At 38.4% G+C, this 19,159-nt stretch overlaps 1 protein-coding gene across 1 annotated transcript in view; it reads left to right on the plus strand.

The window, feature by feature from the left end:
• LOC125723173 (BTB/POZ domain-containing protein KCTD8-like) overlaps nt 1-18,699 on the plus strand; it is a 46,062-nt gene extending 27,363 nt beyond the window's left edge. Inside the window, exon 2 of the mRNA XM_048999578.1 lies at nt 16,998-18,699. Within this exon, the coding sequence (XP_048855535.1) occupies nt 16,998-17,488 (491 nt within the window). The 3' untranslated portion in view covers nt 17,489-18,699. The remainder of the gene's footprint in view (nt 1-16,997) is intronic.
• Nucleotides 18,700-19,159: the final 460 nt, after the last annotated feature.

Genomic DNA, 19,159 nt, shown 5'->3' on the forward strand with positions numbered 1-19,159 from the left:
GGCCCCAGCTCAGTATCTATAAAAATCTACAATGGTTCATAATGCACATTTTTTACCCTTCAGGATCACCACAGAACCCAGTGCTGCTGGTAATTACTATCGAAAATCTCAGATATGTGACACATGAAGACTGGCAGACCTTTTGTGGAAGGCCAGGGGTACAGCGAGCCCCCAGTGAATTTGTGTTGCTTGTTGGCCCCTCCTCTGCGTGACTGATGGTGATTGGCAATGACAGGCGCAGAGAAGTGATTTTCTCAGGCTTTTCTACATTTTTTTCTCGCTAAGATCAAGCTTGTCTATAGGTCCGCCTCTCCACGGCTTCTCGCAGGGGGGGTGGTGCCACCACAGTGCCGAATCGCTGAGTAAGAAGCACGTTTCCAAGAGCCCGCACTGTTGTGTGACCTTGAATCTTTTAAAAGTCAAAATGGTGGGAGGAGGGGAGGAGGTAGCTTTGTTTGTGTAAGCTTTTGGGGGTTTGTTTGGGTTTGCCATTTAGGCAAGATACCTTAGAAAAAACTAAGAAGTGTTTAAGAACTAAGAAGTATACAATATTTTGGTGTAGGAAGGTGCATACTGTATATCAATTCTGAACTTCAGAACTTATATGCCTTTTTTAAATAAGACAGCATTGCTACAAATTGTTATCTTTCACATTTTTTTTAGGATAATGCATTAATGCTCAAAATGTCTAATGTATGATGGATATTATTTCCCACAACCCTATCCAGATGAATGGATGGATGGATCTTCAGTTTTATTTGTAACATATTTCATAGATATTGTTGTGGACACGGGAATGCTTTCATTTACATGACTATTCACTGAATGTGTTGTCATACATATTTTAACGTTGAGGTAGTCAATCATTTACAACAGTGCCATTTTGTAGGTGGTGATCTATAGATAGCGTCTAAATTAGCTATGAGGCAACAAATTGTTTGGCAAAGTCTCTGGTACCTGATGGGTCTGGAGATGATGGTTACAGTCATGGTCTTCTGGACTCTTGGACAAGATGTGCCAATGATGAAATATCTCCTTATCATCATCTTCCATGTCTGTAATCCATTTACATTAAAGTTAACTTGTTAAACCACACTTTTTCTGTGGGTCTTTAAATGTACGAGTAGCATGTTACGGGCAATGACTCAGAAAAGTCAACTTAAACCAACAATTTCTGTTGCAGTAGACACACAGTTTGCATGTTGAGTTTACATTTGATCTTCTGTTCTTTGCAGATTGCCATTGAAATGTGTATGTTTGGTGATGTATTTCTGCATTTTACTAAGAAAGTGTAAATCAATGCTTTGGCATATTGAACCATGACAGGGAGCCTGTTTCTTTGGTTATTTTTCATCATCATAGGACCAGAGCCAATTTACCATGCAGCACACATTGAATTTGTTCCTGCTAAGGATGCCATCTTGAAAAATAGACATATAGGTTAGCGCACTGTACTTTTTTCTTGCAACGCAAACTTTTTTCCTGTCTAGAAACAATTCATTCACCATGGGCCTGCCAGATTAAAACATACTTTATACACTGGATGCTGGGTGCAAACCACTAGTAGGAAGGGAGACTACTTTCAATGAGAAACGAAAGGCCAGCAACGGCAAGATAACTTGATTATCTCAGGCCACTGCCTCAGCCAATGGAATTCATCACCTGACTGCATCTTGTCCATCAGCTTTGAGGCGACACAGGACACTGGCTTCCTGAAGGAAACTGGCATGATAAATGGGGAGTCACAGTGGCAGATAATGTGTCCAAGGTAAACTGAGATATAATAGCAGGATGTTATCAGTGTTATCAAAGTCTCAAAACGAATAAGGATGTTTTCTGTTTTAGGGACATTTGTTGCTGGTATGGATCTGCATTTGTAAGATAAACATTTTCTGAAAATCTATTAAAATTTTCAAAGAATTTTGAAAAAAATAATAATCTGAATACATTGAAAATAAGCACTCATTGTATTTTTGGAGTCACTCACACTTCACTGACAACTAAATTACTCCAAACATTTAGGCATCCAAACAGCCAGACCTGCTTAATAGTAACTGGATAGCTAACCGCAACAAATGAAACTGTAGTTATATAGTACTTAGGATTTCTTTTTTTACATACAAACAAGAAAATTAATTTCTAATAACATAAAAAAATCAAAAACTTTTCAGAGAAAATGTCATGGATAATCACGATGAAGATGATGATGATGATGATTAAATGCAGCCCTAGTCTAATTATAAAAAAATCTTGCTAGATGTTGCCTTTATGAATAAACTGACAACCTAACAGGCAAATGTCATCTATTCCACACATTCAATCCACATATCATTCCAAAAGGAGATGATGTTTTTGCTGACTTTATCAGGCTAACATGAAAATTAAATTCAATTAACTATTTCGATTTGAAGGCTGTATGTGACCTCAGGCAACTTTATTCCCCTTACATGCTATAAACTCAGAGTATTTGTGTGATAGAGATAAAGTCTGTGTGCTCTTTTATTGATTTAGTTTTACTTAGTTTCATCTATCATATGCTCGTACTGCTCTTTTTTGAGAACTGCTTCCAACAGCATTGGGAGTATCACATACTGTACACATATTTAAACCCTTTTCTACTAGCGTATCATAGCTTGATAAAATGGCAATGTGAATGGTAGTTAGTTATCAATTCAGTAACAATCTGGCTTCAGGCTTTGCCTTCGGTATTGAAACCTAGAAAACCTTAACTAGATTCATCAAATGGTTATGGTTTTAGAAAATGGGCCAGCTAGGTGCATTTGTGAGATAAGGCACTATTGCACTGTTTTTTCATTTGTTTAACGTTTCAGGTGGCTTTGTCCTATTTTTGCATTTTCATTTGAGCTTCAGTAATAGAACTGCAATGTGTATTTTTTCATTTTTCCAAATAGAATTGTGTCTTTCTTTGAGCAAGCCAACCTGTGACACTGACAGAGTCTTGCAATAGACCTCAAGCTCACAGCGTGCCACACAAACTCATCAGCTGCAAGCATTAGGGTCAAGACCTGCAATTGTGAAGCATAATTTTTCTACATTACAGTTCTCCAGTCCTTATAACCGCCTTATAACTGATAAAAGCTCACCACCCGAAAGACATAATGATTGATAAAATATTTCTTAGGGCGCAAGTGTTACAAGATTAACAAAAAATGACCAAAAACCCTATAGATATACATATATAAACACACCCTCGCCTCCCAGCCAACTGAATAAGGCACAAGACCTCTTGTTCAGCACATACTATTGTTCATGTAGAAGCGTTTTATAGCAGCACTGTAAATAATGTGGTTTTGTCTGAGTGTATTTTTAATTGAGTGCATCCCACTGGGAACACAATCCTGAAATTGCTCCTAAGCTATCATAGGAGTAGAAAATTAATGCCTCTATTAATTGAGTTAATTATCTGTAGCTGTTACCCCATCTCCCTTTTCACTCAAACTAAGCATGGTTAGATGAATGAACAGAAATCACCCTCTGCTGCCTTAAGCACTTTCCTACATCTCTTAGGAATGGTGACAGACTCTGTGTAATGTAATCTCTTAGCAGCTTGGCTGTTTCTCCTATAAGACCTTAAGTGCTGTTTCACTTATCAGACAGACTCATAGACCTTGCTACTCAGTAGCCTTAGGCAACATATCTGTGGTCTGTGTTTACAGTAGACCTTGCACATCTTTACCATGGAACTGGCTGGTGAGGACATTTAATAACAAATATTTGTCCTGTGTTTGGAACTTCAGGATGATCAGTCAGTGTAAAGATGCATTATACAGTCCATTCTCGGCATTTGTTATGCATTCATAATGCATTGATAGAACATTCATAAGCAGCATATAAGTATACCTTAACATCCTGACGTACCTTAGCAGCTTTAATATACATTAAAAACAAACATTATATTATAGCATGTGTTTTTTTCCTATAAGGTGTTTTGAATGGGTTGGGAAGGTAAACCAACTTAAATATGTGTTTGTAGAATGAATTATTTATGTCTACCAGGAACTGCCTGTACTAGAACTTTCAGTATTACATCTGTCACGCCCAGCTCGTACGATCCTCGTGTATCAGTCCACGTCTTTCTCAGTTGGGTCTGACAGAACGCTGGGTGGACAAGCAGGCTGGACGTGGGGAAGGATGAGGCGGGCAGGCGAGGATGAAGGAAATGGGGTTTTATCAGGAAGACAGGGCAAACGGCGAGGAGCAATACAGCACATAACACCAATAACGGACACCCAGCCAAGAAAGACGTGGACTGATATACGTAAGACAGGGCGAAATAACAGGGAACAGCCGGGAACAATCGGGGAAGCACACGTGGATGATGAGGGGGCGTGGCAACACACGAGGATAGGACGAGCTGGGCGTGACAACATCAAGGTACAGAATTTTAGAAATATTATCCAAAACATATTTTAAAAAACTTAAGGTAATAAAAAATGCTATACCTCAGATAGATCTCATTCAGAGTAGAAGGTTATAATGGAATTGCCATAAAGTCCTATACAGTGTCTTCATATAATAATGAAATTTGATATAGAATAATGAAATTTAAGTAATTCAGTTTGTATGTTACCATTGAAAGCAGTTACAAAAATAGTAAGCAATCTTTGTTGAAGCTACAATTATTAGTGGGGATTAATTCGTTCAGAGAACTATATAGTTTTATTGTGTATTATGCAAATTCTCCGTGACCCAAAACAAGATAAACAGTTAAACGGTAGATTAATGGATGGATTATGCAAATTTATTTAATAGTATTTGAGTCAATAACAAAGAGTACAAACAGAAGTAATTAGCAGTTATATTTTGTGGTTCATATGTAGTAAATGCACATATTGCTTATAGAGGTCACACAAAAAATAGAGAGGGACCTTTTTCAGAAAAATGTATGGCCAGTGTTCATTTTCTCAGTGACACCCCTATTTAGTGCTGCGTTTTCTGCGTTGACTGATTGTGGCGCTTTTAATCAGGTGAACTTCCCTGTTTTCTGTGAGAAACACATAAATTGCTCAGAGGACTTTAAACACTCATTCGTGCAGCAGCAGGTGCTGGATCGCATGCTGCTTAATTGAGGTGGGTTTATTCAGCTGATACGTGGTGAGCAAAGTGACTTTTAATGTCCTTCTCCTTATTAAAAGTATACTTTTAAAGCCAGCTGGCAAATTAATTCCACCACTGGGTGGTAATTTTCTGTAGAAATAAAACAGAAGAATTGGTTCTGCTGTGTGTGAGTAAGGGTGGCGTGGTGGTGCAATGGATAAAACCGTCACCTTTCACCTCTGTGACCCTGGTTCAAGTTCCCACCGTGGCTCCATGTTTGTGGAGTTTGCATGTTCTCCCCATGGGGTTTCCTCTTGATCTCTCCCTCCCCCAGTCCAAAAACATGCTGAAACTAGTTGGAGTTACCAGATTGTGAATGGTGATTGCCTGTGCTCTGTGATAGGTTTGTTCCCTGTCTTAACCCTAACCCTAACCCTTGTGCCTATAGGCTCCATACCCCCATGACCCCAAATGGGCCGGGGAGTTTCAGAAAATGGATGGATGCATTTGATGTATAAGTATTTAATTGGAAAGGAGCTAAATAATCATGATTTGTTAAAATAGTTTCTAAAAATGTAATATCCATCAAACATTCATGCTGTCCCTTCAGATCTTAATTTTGTGGAAGTTTTAATATTCCTTATATACCTTAAAGCAACTACTCCTGGTAACAAAACAGCTGAAAATGACCCTTTTCCCAAAAACATTTTATTAATGTTGAATGACTATATAATGTTTCCCAGTAGGTTTAGTAGTTTCTAGGATTTATGGTAAATATGGGCATGAAAAAAATGATTCAATAAATTTTTATATGAAAAAATAATTAGTTGTATTATTTTTATGGCAAAGGAATGATATTAATTCGCTTTACCTGACACTGGGATTGCACAGTACTTTGTCAATATTTTAAATATATTTTTAGTGATATCTTCCCCAAGAGAAATGTTTCCTAACGAAAGTGCTTAAGGGATTACGCGTTTAGGTTGTGAAAGTCAGTAAATTATACCTTTATTGCTATATTACCTCAGGCTCAGATCTTAATAAAATGACTCAGCTCTGCTTATGATGATTTAACAGTATATAAGCCCGGCCCCACTGTGGATCAGGTATGACTTGTCGTGGAATGCCACTCCCATGATGCAGAGACTTTTTACTATTCGCATCAGATGCTTGTTATACAAAAAAATAAAATAGAAAGCAGATCCTTACATTGAGAAATATTGATGACACGATGTAAATGGTCTGCATGGCGTGAACACTTTTCCTGCTGACAAATGTAAAGTACTTCCAGGGAAAAGCCATACTGTAAAGAACATCTGTAGCCCAAACCTTCTCTCATGTTAGGTACCAGTCTAATGACCCAATTTCTCACCTGTGTGATCATCAACTTGCCTCTTAGAATTGCTTCTGCAAAATGTTTCTTATCCTCAGCAAATGGGCCGTGCTGAGAGGCCCTGAGATGACGCAAAGTAGATTGCCTCCTTCCTCCTGCAAAGCAACCTGCAAATTCAGTAATTACTCCATACATGCAATGGGCTGCAACCTGACTTTTTGATGTTTACATGTCACCAGGACTCACAAACTTGTACAGTATAATATTCGGGGAAAATATGACAACTGGAAGTCACCTGTATAAAAAAAAAAGAAAATAGCGGCTATGTTTATATCGTGACACGCAATATCGTGGAAATTCTGTAGCTATCATGTGTTTACACGCCTAATTAATCCCTAATGAACTGCTTATTGATGGTGCTTAAATTAATCATCTACATTTAGATTTAAATTTGTTTACTTGGCAGACATTTCATCCCAAGCAACATACAAGTCAGATGAATAATATACAGAGTTCCAGTCAAAAGTCTGGACACATTCTTAATGGACCTGCCTCTAATTTAGCTATGTTATTCACCTTATAATAAAGGAGCCCAAGGCAATTACAGTAAGTAAAACATATAAAATATTGGAATGATCAAGAGAAGTGTACAAAATCTCAGAGTTTTTTTGAAATTTTAGAGACTTCAAAATAGTCTCTTTTTGCTTCAGTGACAGCATCACAGACTCTTGGCATTCTTTCAACCATCTGCCAGATGTAGCCACCTGGAATGCTTCTCCAACAGTCCTAAAGGAGCTTTCACAAGTTTTGGGAACAAGTGAGCTACCTTGCTCTTACTCTTCAATCCTAATTATCCAAAACTAGCTCTATATAGTTTAGGTTGGGGGATTGTGGGGGTCAGGTCATCTGTCACAGCACTCTGTCTCAATACAGTCCTTACATAGCCTCAAGGTGTGCATAGGGTGGTTATCTTGTTGATAAACAATATGCATGTCCAGATGTTTGACTGGGACTGTAAGAAACAAAGAGCTGTCGATGGGCCAACTCAGTTCCATGTGCTGCTAGGGTTCAGCCTCCTATGATCAACCAGAAACAAGTGTGACATAAATGTAAGCCTTTAATTTGAAAAGTTTCACTTTATGCAACTGTTTAAATGGAGATTAAATGAAGAAATTGTGTAATATTTAAAGCTTTATATATATTTTATAATCCTACACTGATTAAAACTCAGTGCTCAAGTAACCTTTCAGGTTTCTTCTAATATAAATTAATCTATTTTGATCTATAGTTATTGGTGTGATTTATGAAACTCAGGTGTTACATCCACTGCTATCACGCTACTAATCTATAATTGTCAAGCTCCTCAAATGTCATATTGTAATATATAACACAAGCCCTAAATCACACACACACACACACACACACACACACACACACACACACACGTCAGGTAAACATATCTTTATGGGGACCACTCATTCATTTCTATGACAACATTAACTCCTACCCAACCTTAACCATAACCATAAGCAAGCAAAATACAAGAGTTTTTGCATTTTTAGTTTTTTCATTTCAGGAAACTGGTCCCCATAAGGGAAAAAAACAGGTATTCATCACGTTGTGGGAACATTATGTCTCCATAAAGTAAGGTATACCCACTCACACACACACACACACACACACACACACACACACACACACACAGGTCCTCTATATACAGCGTACTAGGTTATACACAGATACTCATTAGTGATCTCCAATATTTAGTCTTATATCACTTACTCTCTGGTGAGGTGATGACATACAACATTAAGGCTTATTTTTATTAGTGTATTTGTTTCTATACTGGAAATGTCAGGACCTCAGTCACAGAAGATGCTTTTGATGGGATTGATGGCAGAAGCCCTGGTACTTTTTCAGTCATTTGTTTATGATGAATTTTTCCATGTACTCAAATTTCCATAGTTTGCAGAACCCCTTCTGACCTCTGTCAAAACGATCGTTCATCCTGTGTGAGTTTCTCAAATTTCCATTTCCGTTATGGTCATCCATCCAGCCATGCATTAAGTTCCCGTACCATTTATCCAATACAAGGTCACAGGGTCACAATGGGCACAAGTCAGGGGACACCCTGACTATTTATATCATTGCTGGGCACACACTACAGGCAAATCTGAAACATCAAATCCCCTTAACTGCATATTTTTAGATTGTGGGATTAAGCCAGAGTCCCTGTAGGAAATCCGCAGTAAAACAGATAACACAAAAACCCCATGTGAAAGCCAAGAAAAATGTTCTTATTTATTATTTATTTTTGATACAATGAAATTACGTTGCCTACAATTCCAGCCTTTTATAATTTTTTCAATATACTGAAAGGTTCTAAAGTCAATCACCCCCTTTTGGACAAGCGATTTACTGACTTCACCTCCCGATTCTGAGGATCTGGGAACAGTCGGCTTGGTATCGAGTGAGACTGAGCTGCAACATGGTTTTACAGAGACTCATACATAATGACCCCCCTCCCACCCCCCACAAAGTCTAAGAAATGGCATCAGAAGAGTAGCATTGTTTACTGAAGAAATGGGAGAGAATGAAACAGTGTGTGTGAGAGAGACAAAAAGAGAAAGAGTGAGAGAAAAAAGGATTGTTCATGGGTGAGAGACAGGGAACAGACAGAATGGGAAAGAAAGGGCAGCGTGAAGTCACATCTCATTTCCACAATCAGGACATCATAGTTACACAATAGCAGACTGAATGTCTTCTTCCTCGCAATATCAGTATAGGAATGCTGTTTGTCTTATGTGGAATGCCTTACTACCAAATGCTGTCACAACCCTCATACAAATAACACTGTCTTGCCAAAACAAAAACCTCTATGTTACATTACATTTGCTTTATTTAGTGGAGGTTTTTTTTTCCTAAAGTGATGTACAAGTGAGGGAGATAGTACATTCAAAGCAATCAACAAGGAATAAACAAGGAATAAATGCAGCCATAGTGACCTTCCATGTGAAAGCCCAGTAACAAGTGTAAGTAGTACCACAGTAAGAGCTATACAAAGCATTTCAGACATACAGTAGCAAGAAGCTAATGGAACTATTCAATCAAAAGACAAAGTGCAACACTAAGAGCATTCAGAGAACATAGATCTGCAAGGGAGCATAGAATGGTGTTGGCTGGTAGAGGTGTTCCTGGAGCAGATGGGTCTAGGGGCGTTTATTTAAGGTTCTGAGGGAATGTATTGACTGGATGTGAGTTGGAAGTTTTTTCCTCCATTGGGTAACTACAGATGAAAAACCTCTAAAGTGAGACTCCTCACATGGTGAAGCTTCTCCAAAAATCGAACGAGGCCAAAATAACAATATCATTTGTATTTTCCATTTGAGTTGAGTAATACAATTATAATGCTGATAACATTTTTTATTATAATGACAGTTCAATAAGTCAATAAGTGTTTTATATGGCCTGTGTTTTTAAGGTACAACTAAGGTACACAAATTTCAGTCCTGGTGACAGGATAATGAATTGTAGTCATCAAAGAAAACAAAAGCTGTAATTAATGTTGTGGAACCCATGGGAATGGCAACTGTTCGTAACTAGAGTTTTTCCCTTTAATTACTGGTGTTTTACCTAATAACTGGGTTATTTTCCACACAGTCAGTATTGGAAGTAAATAAAAATAGATGCTACTGTTTCTTACTAGAATTCTCTTCCAGTTGTGTAGAGGCAGAAGGATCAGAAATCAATGTAAATCATTTATAAGTAGGATCAAGTAAAACAATTCCTTTTACAAAAAGACTGAAAAATAATGATAGAAATTTCATATATATGAAATGGTTTTAATGGCTGTCATTATAGACTGAATAGATAGTTGAATACACATACAGCAACAAGGCATTTCAACATTAATAAACTGTAAGAATGAATGATAAAGGACAATACTGTAAATAGTAACAGTTCAAGGAATGTCAGGGAAAGTATAGCATGGAATTCTGTAATATAATGTAACTTAATGGCTCTGAAATAGTACCACATAGTGGGTATTGCACAGTGAACGAGTGACGTTCTGTGAATGTTCTGTGCCTAAGTGGCTGTGGTCCATTTGGACAGTTGGTTGTCCCATCTTGCCATAGGGTGACTCGTTGGTGAGTCTAATGGTCAAAGGTAGGAACACCTTTCTTGGAGCGACGTACAGTAGCTGTCTCAGTCTGTTGCTGAGAGTCCATTCTCTTTGGCCAAGACAGCCAGCAGAGAACATATTAGTCATTGTCCAGAATAGGCAGCAGTTTCCTGAGTGTCCTCTGTACCACCACAGTCCCCGGTGAATCCACAGTATACATTTCGCATGTAATCATTTACCACAGATCTGATCTAATTGATTAATGTTCTTCTAGATTTTCTGTTTTCTGTATTTTGTATCAGCATATTGAAAATGTGATTAAAGTAAAAGTATTTTGACAGTCAGTCACTGGAATACTGGAGATGGGTGAATCTAAGAGAGAAGAGATTATTTCGATCTGCTCTACATTAAATCTGGAAATAGTATGGCATTAAGAAATGGAAATAGTTACTGGTAATGGATCATATATGTTAAATAAATTTAGAAATGTAGGATTAATAATAAATATGTACAATGGAGCTGTAAAGAATCGTTAGGGCATCGAAGATCATATCCGGGCTGTTTCAGTTTGCAGTGTGTGGTGGAGGTATTCATCATTTAGCTGAGATTGTTCTTTCGTTCACAAACCAGTTTGTCAGTGAATTCCCCTGCCTGCTAGGTAACTGCGTGATAACACTATGCTGTCCCTTTTGGTCTTAGTCTGTGGACAAGGAATGTTTCTGTTCTCCGGCAGACATTCTTTCAAGAACTTTCCCTCAGAGAAAGGCACACTTTGTTGAACAATTGTAGAATCCAGCGGGTAACTTCCTGGGATGGAAAGGTGCCAGCGGGTAACTTACTGGGATAGAAATGTGGCAGCGGGTAACTTACTGGGATATAAATGTGCCAGAGGGTAACTTACTGGGATAGAAATGTGCCAACGGGTAACTTACTGGGATAGAAATGTGGCAGCGGGTAACTTACTGGGATAGAAATGTGGCAGCGGGTAACTTACTGGGATATAAATGTGCCAGCGGGTAACTTACTGGGATAGAAATGTGCCAGTGGGTAACTTACTGGGATAGAAATGTGCCAGAGGGTAACTTACTGGGATAGAAATGTGCCAGGGGATAACTTACTGGGATAGAAATGTGCCAGCGGGTAACTTACTGGGATAGAAATGTGCCAGAGGGTAACTTACTTGGATAGAAATGTGGCAGCGGGTAACTTACTGGGATATAAATGTGCCAGAGGGTAACTTACTGGGATAGAAATGTGCCAACGGGTAACTTACTGGGATAGAAATGTGGCAGCGGGTAACTTACTGGGATAGAAATGTGGCAGCGGGTAACTTACTGGGATAGAAATGTGGCAGCGGGTAACTTACTGGGATAGAAATGTGGCAGCGGGTAACTTACTGGGATAGAAATGTGCCAGAGGGTAACTTACTGGGATAGAAATGTGGCAGCGGGTAACTTACTGGGGTAGAAATGTGCCAGAGAGTCACTTACTGGGATAGAAATGTGGCAGCGGGTAACTTACTGGGATAGAAATGTGCCAGAGGGTAACTTACTGGGATAGAAATGTGCCAGAGGGTAACTTACTGGGATAGAAATGTGGCAGCGGGTAACTTACTGGGGTAGAAATGTGCCAGAGAGTCACTTACTGGGATAGAAATGTGGCAGCGAGTAACTTACTGCGATAGAAATGTGCCAGCAGATAATTTTGTACCTTTATTAGGTAAAAACAAAATGGCAGCATATCAAGCTTGGCCAGTGTAATACTGCTGACTTAGATGACATTATTTCTACACATAACACTTTTATTATAAATGTATCCTTTTTCCAAGCTCTATGAAAAACATTTTTGCATCTTTTGTATTGAATGCTGGATAACTGTTCTGTTTCTGATCCTTTGTTTTGCTTATTTGGGAAGGAATGCATGTCCACAGGCAATGCTGAAACACAGGGAGCTACACTGAGAACCACAAATAATTGGTCTGACATTTACATCCCATCTATTGTAAGACTCATAAATTGCAGGAAAAACTTAATCCAACCCCAATAAAACAAGGTTGAGTGTGGAAATACTGTACTTGTACTGTTACCTAATTTATGTGATGACATCAGTTCACACCAGAGGGATAACCTAAATTGTACCCCTTTATCTTTGCCAGGGGTGCTAATGCAAGGATATCTGCATCTGCTACAGAGGGTTAACTGATGAATTACAAAGGTGTGAACGTGTGAGGTTGTGATGAGAACCTGTGCAGAATATTATCAGAATAGAAGAAACTGGTCAATTATAATATATACCCTGAGGTGGACAGTTCAGGTCCAGAAAGTAATAACTGGTCGGTTCAAACGAAATCCTTAAAATAAAAATGTAATATATATATATATATATATATATATATATATATATATATATATATATATATATAGAGAGAGAGAGAGAGAGAGAGAGAGACAGAGACAGAGAGAGAGAGGGAGAGAAAGAGAGGGATAGTGCTATTTTCTGGACCTGATCTATCCACCTCTGTAAGTTCAATCCCTTTCATTGTCTCTAGAGTGCAGGATGCCAGTCGCCTTTAAATAAGGACTAAGGGTCTAAATTTGCCACCTTTCACTGCCACATTACACAGTGAAAGAAAAGCCTTGGCCCCTGCTCTGAACAAATAATTAATCACACACTCTCTGTGGAAAGAGAGTTGTCCACTCTGACTCACAGAGCCACAGAGTGCCAAAAAAGTGTTGGTGAGCGAAGTGCCAAGAAAACAAATGGAAACCTTACATAACATAGGAAAAAAGTCAGTACTATTAAGCCGGAAGGCAATTTTTTTGTATGCTGTCAGAGCTGATACGTGCACAATAATATGCACAATTTGTTTTGTATGATATAGGAATTAAAACTCAGAATTAAGATAAAACATATCAACCCCAACAAATTGCCACCCTGTGACGGCTTTGATAATTTTAAGTGAATTTTGTCTATTTTCTATTTAACACCTCTGCCCCAATATTTTGCTTCTGACAGATTAAACTAATAAATTGTGTTTATGAAGTGTTGTTGTAAAAGCACGAATGGGTTTTAAAAGGAGCCCTAAATTGTTTAACAATCAATAAATGGAAAACAGATGGTTGTTTGCATGCCTTTTAAAGTTTAGAATAAAATTCAAATTCAAATACACCAGGTAGGGGTTAGCATTTCCCCAGGGCTATAAGCTGTGAAACTCACGTCACATCTGTCCTTCAGTAAAAAACAAAAACATACACTTTTTTTGGAAAGCTCTTCAGCTCCACCGAGAGCATGTTATTATTTGGTAGATAATCACTGAACAAATGTTATTCTGTTTCACAAGTGTGATTGAGTATGTTTTGGGAAAAGATGATTGTATATTTGGTTTTAGAATAGCAGTTATATCAGTGCCTGCACATGTATCTCTATGGCCAATATTATTATTATTATTATTATTATTATTATTAATATTAATAATAATAATAATGACAATGCTTCTACTACTACTACTACTATTACTAATAATGATAATAATCATAAGAAGAAGACTAAGAATAAAACATACATACAAACATTATGTCACTCTCATTTAAATGTTCGCATTTACACAAACATGGTATATCATTTACTGAGTTTGACCTTAAGCTAAACCAATGCCTTATGCCTCCTTACAAAAATAACCAGGCATGTACTGTTTTAAATAAGGCAGAACATGTCTCAGCAATATTTAAACTGCAGAGACCGCCGCTCCAAGGAGTATGGCTCAGATCCAGTGTGGGCAATTCACTACCACTCCAGATTGCAATCTTTTAACCATAAAAAATATAGGTACAGTTGAAAAGACACTGAAAAGTTCTTACTGCCTTTTGAGAGTGTTTTGGAGGAAGTAGGTTTTGCAACAGACTGTGTTTTTGTGTCTGTGGGTGGATGTGTGTACGGACAAGTTTATCCATTGTGTGTCTGCTCATTGTGGATTACATAAGAAGTATAGTTCTAAGGCACATTTTAGCCTAACATTGTTAGCTGGGTAGTTAGTATAGTAACACTTTACAATATGGTTCCTTAGTAACTTAGTAGTAAATCAATTACTACTTATGAACAAATCATGCAGTAGTAGCTACTTGAGATACTTGTAAAAGATGCGTCACGATTCTTTAATGCTGAACAAACATGAGATCAGTATTTCACTATTTGTGTTATTCATCATTTGTTCCTTCAGTAGTTCACAATTGTCAAAATTAATAAATATAGTATCAAATATAGTAACTGCTTGAAATAAATGACGTTACGATTAATTATGATGAACGAACATAGGATAAATGCATGAGTACATTAATTAACAGGACTAATATATAGATAGTTCCCACACCTTGTTTTTTACCTCAGCTAACCTACATACTGGTTCATAAGAATGATAATTACTAATATCTAGTAGGTAGATAATGATTATGTCCCCTATAAAGTGGTTAACTAAATTCTGTGTTAAGACAGAGCTAAATGACTTGATGCTAAGTACATAATTGGTAATTTTGTGGTTAATTAAGAACACAATAGTGCATTATCCCCCCCCCCCCCAAATAAAGTGATACCATTAGTTTTTACCTGCAGTCATTTATACAGGAAAGAAAGTGATGCCGAATGGCATCTGTACATCTACACACATTTTGTTTTCTGTTATCTCCCTAAGCTATTTTTTATTTACTCCTCCTTAGAGAAAGCACCTCTCATTTGCGCACAAAGAGAACAATGTAATGTGGCTTGACAAGCACCCCATGATCCTCCATATGCTATGCTAGTGGGCGCTGTTCTTTAAATAGCATTTCAAATAAAAATGTAATCCCGGGCTGCTTGAGGATTTACAGCAAACGCATGAAATCTTTATGTTTGAACTTCCATCGCTTATATTTTAGAGATTTATTTGGTTAAAAGACTCAGGGGTCGTGCAACATGGAATTTAAAGCTCTGCTAAATTGATATTGAGAAATATTCTGACATATGTGCATTGGGTGAGAGTACGACTCATTTAAAGCTGGTCATTATTGTTCAGTCACTGCAATAAAATGCTAAATAAGTTGGATATATTTTTATATATGATATGTTGCTTTGCAACATATACATTTTTAATGTAATGTATTCTAAGTTTGTAAAGAAATACAGTTTTTACTCGCTCAGTATGCAATTCTGAGACAAAGAAAGGAGTCAAGAAGAAAACCTGCCTTCAGCGAAGAGCAGACAGAGAGACAGATGGACAGGCTGCTATTAATAAGACGGATTTGTGTTATATTGCTTGGCTTAAAACCATGTTCAGCCTGAGCTCCCTGTGCTTCTCCCACAAAATGGCTAATCAGAAGTGTAATTACACAGCTCAGAAAGATGTATGGATTAACATACCAGCAGAAAACCACACACAGCACATAACATCATGCTCAAAATGTGTTCGCTGCGAATTATGCATGAACTAAAACTTAAAAAATGTTTAAGGCACAACTAAGCACTCACACATACATCAAAATCCAATGAACCGCATAAACATTTCACCAGATCTGTGTTTGATTAACTGCGTACATTGTTTGCCAAAATTTAGGGGTACAATCGGTTAGTGATTTGACAGCCATCGCAAGGTTGCAAACAAAATGAATTGCATTTTGCTAAGAGAATAGAGATTAATAGATATTGCAGCAATGCCAGGGAGACAGAAGGTACACTGACAACAGCAGTATCTGACCGCAGAATAAGCCTAGCGTAGATAACTGAGATGTAGCTTGGGAGTGCAATCTATCACTGTAATTTCAGGAATGTTTCAAGTGGAAGGAACCTGGAAGCAGAGGAAAAGAACAGATGGCAGGTAGTGACTCATTTTTCCACCAAGGAGCCAAACGTGGAAGTGAACTGCCCTTGGTCTTGTGACAGGGCAGCCATGCAGGAATGTTACGGAACACGGTGGTAGAAATACTTCCCTTCTTTTATACTTGTGGTAGGACTATTGCTACTATGGGAAATTGAAAAGTAATGTGGTAACAGGGAGTGCATGAGCCAATTCAATACCTCTCATTTATCGATAACCCTTCATTGATTAAATTAGGAGACGATCACATCTAAGGTGCATTGCCTCACTTATTCATGTTACTGACTCTCAACTACACGTCATACTGTGGTTCTGTGGTTCCTGGTTTCCTCCTGTTTCTAGATCATGTCTGAGTGCATCCCAGGATGTCCCCTACCTTGTGTCCTGTGCTTCTAGGGATCAACTTCAAGCTGTATTGGATGAGCAGTTATAAAAAAGGATGTATTTTCATTTATGCATTTTTGTATATGTACTCTCTCAGTTGAACGGATGTTTATCAAATCCTTTTAGTTAAGCTGACACCTTATTTGTTTATTTATTTTTGTTTCCTTTCCCTGTTGAGTACTTTGACCACTGTGCTCCCTACTGGTAACAAAAAGAGGACCAACTTTCACATCCATTGTTGTGACTTCTTTTGGCAGGACCAGCCAACAGGACAACGTCTCCAAAGCAGGACTGCGAGGACCATAGGCATGAGAAGCATCCAGACAAAGGGAGCGAGAGCGGAGCCTCCCTAAATGAGCTGTCCACCTCCAGCTCTGAGACACACTCTGAAGCCACCTCGCCTCAGGATGGCCCAGTGTGCGGGGCCTCCGGCGCCCCTTGCGGGGCCCTGCAGTCTGTCTCCCGGCAACCCAGCACGCTCACCCTGGGCCGACCCTCTAAGAAAGGGTCCGTACAGTGGATGCAGCTGCCAGACAAGAGGCGCAACAGCGAGCTCTTCCAGTCACTGGTGGGCAACAATAGCCCCCGGGAGGGAGGCCTCAATCGAAGGAAGCTGACCGAGAAGCTGAGTGTCGAGGAGGAGATGAAACAGTGCATCCAGGACTTCCACAAGATCAAAATTCCCTGCGAATTTCCCGAGCGCAAACGCCAGTGGCAGTCTGAACTGCTCCAAAAGTACGACCTCTAGGGTACCTGTCCAGCCACTGTCGATCTCAAGTCCCTTTTTTATTTATCTGCCTGGTTCTGGTTTCTACTCAGCCACAGCGGAATATAATGTACTTTTTTTTTTTTAATGCCGCTTTAAGGCCTGGTCAGATGTAGCACGCAAGGTGCACAAATTGGGAGGGGGGGGGGTTATGTAAATGGTAATTATGGAGTGCAGCAGCCCTCTGCTATCTGGTGAATCTTGTCAGTCATTTTTCCTGCTTATTTACAGAACAAACAGTACGCTGCTGAACCTGGCCTGGATTAAGTCAGTCTGTATTCGTTTTGTACCACAAGCTAGTTTCTGGACAACTGACATTAAAGAACACCTATCGAGCGCCGCATTACGTGGACCCCATGGTGTTTCTGAGGCTTGGTTCTACTACCTTCACCCAAACAAAGTTACACAGGGCAGGGTAATTTGGCTCATTGGCTTCGAGCTTAACTGCCCTCAGACGTCAGCGTATTCACCCTGGGCCTTTTCTGAGGATACAGCGGTCATTAAAAAGCAAAATCCTCTCGTCACAGTCATCTTTCATTTCTCAGTGAATAAAACTCATTAGGGCCCAGACAAAAGATGGCTTTGGACTCTATTGAAAACATTGAAAAGAAAAAAAAACTTTGACTGCTAGAATCAATTTTAGCAAAATCCCCCACTCCTTCTGCATGAACATCAAATAAAATGAGACAAATAAAAAAAGAACAACAATACAGATAAATATACACATTTATCTAAGGAGAAAAACCAGTAATTGCCAATAATTATTTAATTTAGGTACTCTATGTTCCTATATAGCCTCTAGTGGAGTATATGCTTTGTGAATGAGCATTAAAAGGAGGTTTATTTTGATTGCATCTAGACTGTGCTGTACACTGGCTATCAGTTATCTTCCATTAAAGAATTTCTACCAACAATTTTAATTATTAGTTAACTTGTGATGTAATCTATGTGTGAATGAATGTGTTAAGGCCATGTTACAAGTATATTTTAGAGGTGTTTTGACAATGTTTTTCTTGTCAGAATTGTCAGTTTATATTAAACCACCTAAAGGACTGGAGTGGTCTGGGAGGTAAACCTTAGGACTATTTTAATAGCCATAGGCTAACAGTGTCTAGCAGTCTTTATTACAATAGACTTATGCAGACTTTACATCTAAATGTCCACAGTCTGTACATGCACAGTATAAACATTTGCTCTGCTGGGCCCTCATTTCCTCATTGCTGCATCCAGTTTAGCTCATGATTTATTTTGATACCATCTGTACTAAATTGATTTTCTATAAAGCACATCAAGTTAACACGAGAACACATATAATCGATTGGAACTGCACCACCAGGGGGAGCACTTTATTTGTGTATGTTTATTTTATTTAGTTCTGTAATGAAATTCCTGGCAGGTGTGTGTGCCACAATATTCCCATAATTACATAAAATACATAATGTAGTTGTTATTAAAAACATACATTTCAGGAGTACAACTATTTAGCTGCGTACTTAAGGAATATTAAGGTCATGGCTGTACGGTGTAATGAAAATTCGTAAGCTGTCAGGAACCTGTATTTTTGTGATGTTTTTTACATCTAATCGTAACATTTGTTTAAAATGTATTGCCAAATCATTTTACTATGTTAGTGTGCAAATATGTATATATGTG

The sequence above is a fragment of the Brienomyrus brachyistius genome, unplaced genomic scaffold, assembly GCF_023856365.1.
Source record: "Brienomyrus brachyistius isolate T26 unplaced genomic scaffold, BBRACH_0.4 scaffold46, whole genome shotgun sequence".
Taxonomy (NCBI): domain Eukaryota; kingdom Metazoa; phylum Chordata; class Actinopteri; order Osteoglossiformes; family Mormyridae; genus Brienomyrus; species Brienomyrus brachyistius.